Source organism: Chiloscyllium plagiosum, chromosome 3 (genome assembly GCF_004010195.1).
Source record: "Chiloscyllium plagiosum isolate BGI_BamShark_2017 chromosome 3, ASM401019v2, whole genome shotgun sequence".
Lineage (NCBI taxonomy): Eukaryota > Metazoa > Chordata > Chondrichthyes > Orectolobiformes > Hemiscylliidae > Chiloscyllium > Chiloscyllium plagiosum.
In genome coordinates, this window is record NC_057712.1 from 630,035 (window position 1) to 638,413 (window position 8,379).

Consider the following 8,379-nt stretch of genomic DNA (forward strand, 5'->3'; position numbering starts at 1 on the left):
TGAGGAGGAACTTCTTCACAAAAAGGATTGTGAATCTGTGGAATTCCCTGCCCAGTGAAGCTGTTGAAGTTTTCTCATTGAACATTTTTAAAGCCAAGATAGATAACTATTAATTCCTTTACTGCTCAAAAAGTTATGGTAAGAGGATGGGTAAGTGGAACTGAGTCCACAAAAACATCAGCCATGATCTTATTGAAAGGCAGAGCAGTTTCGAAAGCCAGATGGCCTACTCCTACTACATTAATACCATATTCTCAAATCCTCTAATTGGACATATACATCCATAAATTAAAAGGGAGGAAATTAGACTCAACTTCTGGTACAACTGGATATTTGTCTGTGATACTAGTAGATAAGTTCAAGTGAGGTAATGACAAAGTCTGTTGGTTTTTGTCTCATCTCATGACTAAATGACCACTTGGATGAGGGGCTCAGAGCACTTCTCTCCAAAGAATTGTAATAGTTCTTTGGAAAAGGGGAAGAAAAAAACTGACACGAAAACACCATTCAGCTCTGCAAAAATGTTCATGAAATGCTCAGTTATTGCTGTCTCTACCTATTACAATTCCATTAGCAAACATCTGCCACAAAGCTAATCCAAAATTCTGTTTAACAAAAGCTTCAGCACAGAAGTCACATTAACTCAGAAAAATGGATTATCATTTCATATAATAGGTATCACACAAAGTTTAAAAAGCTTACAAATAAATAAAACTAAAGATAGAAATATCGCAAAAAGTGAAACATACTGGCATAGTTTTATCATCTTACAGGAATCACCAGCCCAAATATCAAGCACAACATTAAACGCATTTTAGGCTGAATGGCAATATTTTAAAATTCTGGTCACCTACACATGACAGAACTAAAAATTAACCATTGGCACAAATGACAAAGCAAATTAAATCAGAATTATTTTGAATTTCACAAACTACAAACTTTATCCTAGCAACATGGTCAGGTACAACTTGATGTGGCTGATGATTTCTCCAAACTGCAATTTAAATTGGATCATAATAAATGGAGAGAGAATTGGACAGTCCCAAAATAACAATGGACTCAAGAAATCTCAACTACCTACACGTGCATTAAAAACAAAACAACAGAATGCTTAAAACACAAATATTGGTGTAAAGTGGTACTTAACAGCAATTCAATCATATATAGAGCTTCTTACTCTATTTCAAGCAGTTTAATATTTCCTCAAGTTAAATTAGCAATTTCAACATTCCAATTTCAAATGACTTTAATTAATTGCCTTTAGTATTTCTTGATTTACCAGCATAATATGGGTAAATATACAAGCCAACAATATTCTATTTTCCCAAGATTCAGTAACATAACAGTAAACATCTAGAAATGTTTTATTGACAATTTTAGTAATTAGAAGTATTAAACTACAGTCTCCTGTGCAGGAATGGACTGCTAATGAGATTTATTCAATTCTGTGTTGGTCATCACAAGGTTTACAAATGATCCCAAAGAACTGTACATAAAGGCTAAGCACCACTATATTAGGCAACAGCCCATCAGCGTAAACAATTAACTGATTACATTGGTTACTTTGTATATTCCCTTATGTTCAGTGTGGGATAAAAAATTAGGGTGAAAGCAATGTACAATACAAGAGGACTGTGGTCAATATATTAGAAACATAACCATTTCAGTATTGCCAAAGATTTAAAATTGGTTTTATCAATTTGAAAAGCACTGACCAATCCAGAAAAGGCTGTAAATGTACAGCTTGAAACATACATTTTATGTCCAAATGACATTACATAACCAGTAATCCCCACATTTAAGTTTCTCATCTATTTCAAATGGAAAGCAGCCTTTCAAAAATGTTAAAACCATACTGCTTAAAAAAATCCCTAGAAAGTTTAAGCAGAAACCACCACCTTAAGGGTAGAGAAAGAAAGTGACAAAAAATTGCAATGAAGTGACAAGAAAACACATTTGGCTATTTGGAAGCTGCACAACATATAGCAAAGCTTAACAAAATTTAACTGTGAGTGGCTAAGAAAACACTGATTACCAACAGGCCAATCACATGATACCTACTGTGATATGCCAATGTTGGCAGCAGACAAAAGAACATGTTTCAGGTTGCAGAACTGCTAACTCATCAGGATACAGTCTACTATCTTTAAGAAATTAACTGAAAAACAGTTATCCCACAGAATTTTCGTTGGTGCCCCAAATTATGGAAAATTGCACATTTTAAAGAAATGAGAACCACATCACCCTAAATAAAAAAAGTAGTACTATTACATGCATTCATAAATTTCCAATTTTCTCCTCAATAGCATAAAAACCAAGTCTGCATAAACAGCAAATATTGACCAAGAAATACTGGAGTTTACCACAAAAAATTGTGTTCAGACATTGGCAGCTATAATGCATTAATATCACAGCAAGTGGATATTAAAACAGCCAAGTCTGAAAAATGGTCTTCTGCCTCTGCAGTCGTTCAGTTACGCCTGTTTTCAAATAAGGCACAAGACAAAATTAATCCAACCTATAAAGGAAAGCAGTCTACACGGGTGTCTCATATCCCACTTTTTGCACAAATGTACAAATTAAGTAGTACATTATACACAAGAGAAAATTCCACTGTTGTACAAAAATTTGTTAATTCTAACTTTTATTCTTATACAATTTGCTGAGTTGAAACCATTGTTACTTCAATAATGAATTTTAACTATAATACAACCAAATGTAGTGAGTTGAGCACGCACATTTAAAATGAGACAATAAGTCACAGACATGATTTTATACAGGTTTTCAAAATTGTGTGTGTCAAGCAGGCAAGATGTAAGAAGGGTAATGAGAATTTTGTTTGTTTTAATGGGAAAGAACATTTTAGATAGAATGAATAAAGTGGACTTTCACATAGCATTCAGCTACAGCATTTCTTCAGTCCTGTTCCACCACCTGCGGTGCTGATATCTACATTTTCCCTGTCGGGTTCTTTTACAGGGGTCTGCAGAATAAAAACAAAAAAAAAATGAATAAAAGTAACCTTTTAAAGGAGTCATCTTGAACCATGCAGGTCATATTACACTGAAAATCTGAACAAGACTATACACAATATCTCACACTCAAACACGAGATAATTACATTTAAACAATGCAGTTTTCTTCATCTTAATTAATAGAGATCTTTGACAGTTCATCCAATGTAGCAGCCATTTGGTTAAAAGTTAAGGAGAATATGGCTCCACTTGTCTACTTGGACATTCATTATCAAGACTGATCATCATTCGAAGAATTCACATTAAATCAGTAATAAAATGTATCTTTCAACAGCTTGAACCATTTCTTTTCAAGCAATATTCTTTAATGATCAAATCTGTAATCCTAATGATCTTAACTATCCTACTAAAATTAATAATATTCCTTCTCCCTAGGCCATAAAGTTAAAAATTCTGCAATCTTCCCACCAGTGATCAGTAAGGATCAATACTGCGGTCTTTCTCTGCAGTGCACCTATTGTTTAAATGTTTCTCTTGAGTTAATGACAAGAATCAACTGTAATATTTAGGTGTATTGTGGACACTAGTTTCTCTAACAAACACTCTACAGTTGAAGCTACTTGTGTTCAACATTTATGGTTCTTTGAATGCTGCTCTGCATATCTTAAAAGTAACGAGGATATAACTTCCACTCAATTGCCAATTATGCCAAATTGTTTTACATAGCAGGGTAAGGTTAAATAGGTGGAGGAACGGCATTGCCAATTTGGGATAGTATCACAGCTGCAGAATGGGAGATTGTCGAGGCAGGCTTGTTTGTCTACAGAGTCAGTAGGGGTGGATGCCAGAAACAGGAAAGAAGCAGTCACTTTATTAGGAGTCTTCTACCGGTCCCCCAATAGCAACAGACACACTGAGGAGCAGATTGGGAGGTAGATTTTGGAAATGTGCAGAAGTAACAGGGTTGTTGTCATGGGTGATTTTAACTTCCCTAATATTGATTGGAAGTCTACTTAGTTCAAATAGTTTGGATGGAGCAGTGTTTTTTCAGGTGTGTCCAAGAATGGTTCCTAATGCAATATGTAGATAGGCCAACTAGACTAGAGGCCATATTGGACATGGTGCTTGGCAACGAACCATTGCAGGGGTCAGACTTCTTGGTGGGAGTGCATTTTGGTGATAGTGATCACAACTCCCTGACCTTTACCATAGTCATGGAGAGGGATAGGAGCAGATGGTATGGGCAAGAATTAATTGGGGGATGGGGGATTACATTGCTATTAGGCAGGAACTGAGGCATCTAAATTGGGATCAGAGGTTCTCAGGGAAAGCATAACAAATGTGGAGGGCATTTAGGAAGCACCTGCTGATAGTACTGGACAGGCTTATCCCACTGGCAAGGAGGGAATGGTAGATTGGAAGAATCTTGGATGACAAGGGGTGTGGAACGTCTCGTCAAGAAGGAGAAGGAAGCTTATTTAAGGTTGAGGACGCAAGGATCAGACAAGGCTTCAAAGAGTTACAAGGTAGCCAAGACGGAACTGAAGAATGGACTTGAGGAGGGCTAGAAGAGGGCATGAAGTGGGTAGGATTAAGGAAAACTCTAGTGTGTTCTACACTTATGTGAGGAACAAGAGGGTGGTCAGAGTGAGGGTAGGACTGATTAGAATAGTGGAGAGAACCTGCGCTTGGAGTCAGAGGAAGCAGGGGAGGTCCTCAATTAATAATTTACTTCAGTATTCACTACTGAGAGAGACCTTGATATTTCTGAGGACAGCGTGAAACAGACTATTATGCTTGAACAGGTTGATGTTAGGAAGGAGGATGTGCTGAAAAGTTTGCAAAATGTAAGGATAGATAAATCCCCTGGGCCAGACAGGGTATACTCTAGATTACACTAGGAAATGAAGCAAGAGATTGCTGCGCCTTCGGTAATGATCTTTGCTTCCTCACTGTCTACTGGAGCTGTACCAGATGACTGGAGGGTGGCAAATGTTACTCCCTTATTCAAAAAAGGGAATAGGGATAATCCTGGGAATTACAAACCAGTCTGAAATCGGTGGTGGGCAAATTATTGGAGAGGATTCTGAGAGACAGGATTTATAATTACTTGGAAAAAAACATAGTCTGATTGGAGAAACTCAGCATGGCTTTGAGAGGGGCAGGTCATGCCTCATAAGCCTTATTGAATTCTTTGAGGATGTGACAAAACACACTGATGAAGGTACAGCAGTGGATGTGGTGTACACAGATTTCAGCAAGGTGTATGATAAGGCTCTCCCTGGCAGGTTCATTGAGAAAGTAAGGTGGCATGGGATACAGGGAAGCCTTTGTGACTGGCGACAGAATTGGCTGGCCCATAGAAGACAGAGGGTGGTGGTAGATGGAAAGTATTCAGCCTGGAGCTCGATGGCCTGTGACATTCATAGGATGAGTTCTGGGACCTCTACTCTGTGTGATTTTTATGAATGACTTGGACGAGGAAGTGGGAAGGTGGGTTAATAAGTTTGCTGATGACACGAAGGTTGGAGGAGTTGTGGATAGTGTGGAAGGCTGTTGTAGGTTGCAATGAGACATTGACAGGATGCATAAATGGCAGTTGAAGTTCAACCTGGAAAAGTGTGAAGTCATTCATTTTGGAAGATTGAATTTGAATGCAGAATACAGGGTTAAAGGCAGGGTTCTAGGTAGTGTGGAGGAACAGAGGGATCTTGGGGTCCATGGCCATAGATCCCTCAAAGCTGCTACCAGAGTTGACAGGGTTGTTAAGAAGGCATATGATGTGTTGGCTTTCATTAGCAGGGGGATTGAGTTGAAGAGCCGTGAGATAAACTGCAGCTTATAAAGTCCTGATTAGAGAACACTTGGAATACTCCCTGTTCAGTTCTGGTTGCCTCATTATCGAAAAGATGTGGAAGCTTTAGAGGGGATGCACAGGAGATCTACCAGGATGCTGCCTGGATGAGAGGACATGTCTTACGAAGAAAGGTTGAGGGAGTTAGGGCTTCTCTCATTGGAGTAAAGAAGGATGAGAGGTGACTTGATAGAGGTGTACAAGATATTGAGAGGCATAGATAGAGTGGACATACAGAAAATCTTTCCCATGGCTGAAATGTCTATCACGAGGGAGGCATAATTTTAAAGGTAACTGGAAGAAAGTTTGGGGAGATTTCAGAGGTAGGTTTTTTACACAGGTGGGTGTGGAATGCACTGCCAGCAATGGTCATAGAGTCAGATACATTAGGGACAATTAACTGACTCTTGGATAGGCTCATGGAAGTTCGTACAATGAAGGCTATGTAGGTTAGTCGCGTCTTAGAGTGGGAGAAGAGGCTGGCACAACATCGAGGACCGAAGGGCCTCTACTGTGCGATACTGTTCTATGTTCTATAATCAAATGAAAAGCTCCCTGAACCAGTGCAATAGAACAGTTAATATAACACAGTTGCATTAAAAGATACTTTTAAGAGTGGTAATTAGATGTAGTTTTATTACCAAAGCAGAAATCACAAGGAAGTTTTGTGTACCATCAAAACTTTTGAAAAGTTATGTCCACCATCTCATAGAACCCAATCTTTAATTAAAAAAACACTGAAAATGTTTACAATAATATTATATTGAGCAAATTTCATTTGTACATTGTCAGTAAAGTAACAAATGTAAAACTTCCAATAACCTGACTTCTTACTGTATGTCTACAAACAAGCTTAATTTCAACACAATCTTTTCAATCTGTCATGCATTGGTGGAATAATCAGAAACTTATGCTCATTGTTTTGACCTGCAGGCACAGCTCATTTTGCAGCCTAGACCAAGTTCCAGAGCAAATATTTCAAACCTCTTTTACAAACCTGAAGTTTGTAGAATCTGTGTGCTTGGCACACTTACATTTAAAATTCCCAATTTTTACATTGGTTTAGCTGATTTTATTCAAATCTCTAAAAATTAACAGGCATTTGACAGTAGTATTGCCACAACCAATACATGACAATTCTAGAACTGTCAGAAATAGATGAGATCAGAATATTAATTGCTTAATAAGATTATGTGGACCATATAAATAAATCCTGAACTTTTAAACAAAAGACACTTTGTTGAGGAATGGAACAGAAGTGGTGCAAAAATCAGGAAACCTGCGTGAAGTGAAACATAAATCAGCTCATCAATAGTTACCTTTCGAAGTATGTCTTCTGCTAATGTGAGGAATGCTTTCTCAATGTTGATATTAGCTTTCGCACTTGTCTCGAAAAACCTAATCCCATGTTCTCTGGCAATCTAGAATGAAACATATTAGCCAAATCACATGGGATATTAAAGTATGCACTAAAAGAATAAACCATCCAGCTGCTTTCATTGATATTAAGCCATCTTAAAATATTTCATTATGCATTTACACTTGACAAACCCAGCAATTATGGCAAGTATGAGATATGGTGCAGAAAGGTGCAACAGTGGCACAGATTCAATGATCAGTTGATATTATTAACAAGAGGTAAAGTTCAATTACTCTATTCAAATCTGATTATAGGGTTATTTTACCCCAGAAGTCTCCATAAGCAATACACCTGACAATTGTTTAGAAATATTTTAATCATAATCACACAATGATTGATCTGTGTGTTGGCCCTGTAATTTTATTAAAACAGTATGGCAGATAGCATTTCCTGGTGTCATTCCAATTGGATACTTGGAACATAAATTTTACTGCTCCACTGCCGTAACCCTATTTTAATTTCCAGATTTCTCTTTCTGTCCCAGAGCAAGTAAGCTCATAAGCCTTAGATCATGAAGAATCATAGCATCTTTCTCCACAAGAGAGATATAATTGATTATATATAACTTGAATAGAATCACACTTTATCCATGGGATAAGGTGAAATGACACACCTCCATGAACTACTACAGCTAGTATAAGAATTGAATCAGTGGTGTTGAACTTTTTTTTTCATTATTCGTTCGTGGAAGACGACATCACGGGCTGGGCCAGCATTTACTGCCCATCCCTAATTGCCCAGAGGGAAGTTTAAAAGTCAACCACATTGCTGCGGGTCTGGAAACACATGTAGGCCAGACCAGGTAAGGATGGTAGACTTCCTTCCCTAAAGGACATTAGTGAACCAGATGGAATTTTCTGACAACAGACAATGAATTTATGGTCATCATTACACTCTTAATTCCAGATTCTTTTCTCACTGAACTCAAGCTCCACCAACTGCAATGGCGGGATTCGAAGCCTGGTCCCCAGGTCATTACTGGGGTCTCTGGATTAATATCTTTGAGGAGAAAGTGAGGTCTGCAGATGCTGGAGATCAGAGCTGTAAATGTGTTGCTGGAAAAGCGCAGCAGGTCAGGCAGCATCCAGGGAACAGGAGAATTGACATTTCGGGCATAAGCCCTTCTTCAGG

At 38.0% G+C, this 8,379-nt stretch overlaps 1 protein-coding gene across 1 annotated transcript in view; it reads right to left on the reverse strand.

Annotated features, from left to right (window-relative positions):
- Nucleotides 1-1,392: 1,392 nt before the first annotated feature.
- Nucleotides 1,393-8,379, reverse strand: part of rab10 (RAB10, member RAS oncogene family) — an 80,045-nt gene continuing 73,058 nt past the window's right edge. Inside the window, exons 5-6 of the mRNA XM_043675885.1 lie at nucleotides 7,148-7,249; nucleotides 1,393-2,983 (exon numbers count right to left, since the gene is read on the reverse strand). Of these exons, the coding sequence (XP_043531820.1) occupies nucleotides 2,900-2,983; nucleotides 7,148-7,249 (186 nt within the window). The 3' untranslated portion in view covers nucleotides 1,393-2,899. The remainder of the gene's footprint in view (nucleotides 2,984-7,147; nucleotides 7,250-8,379) is intronic.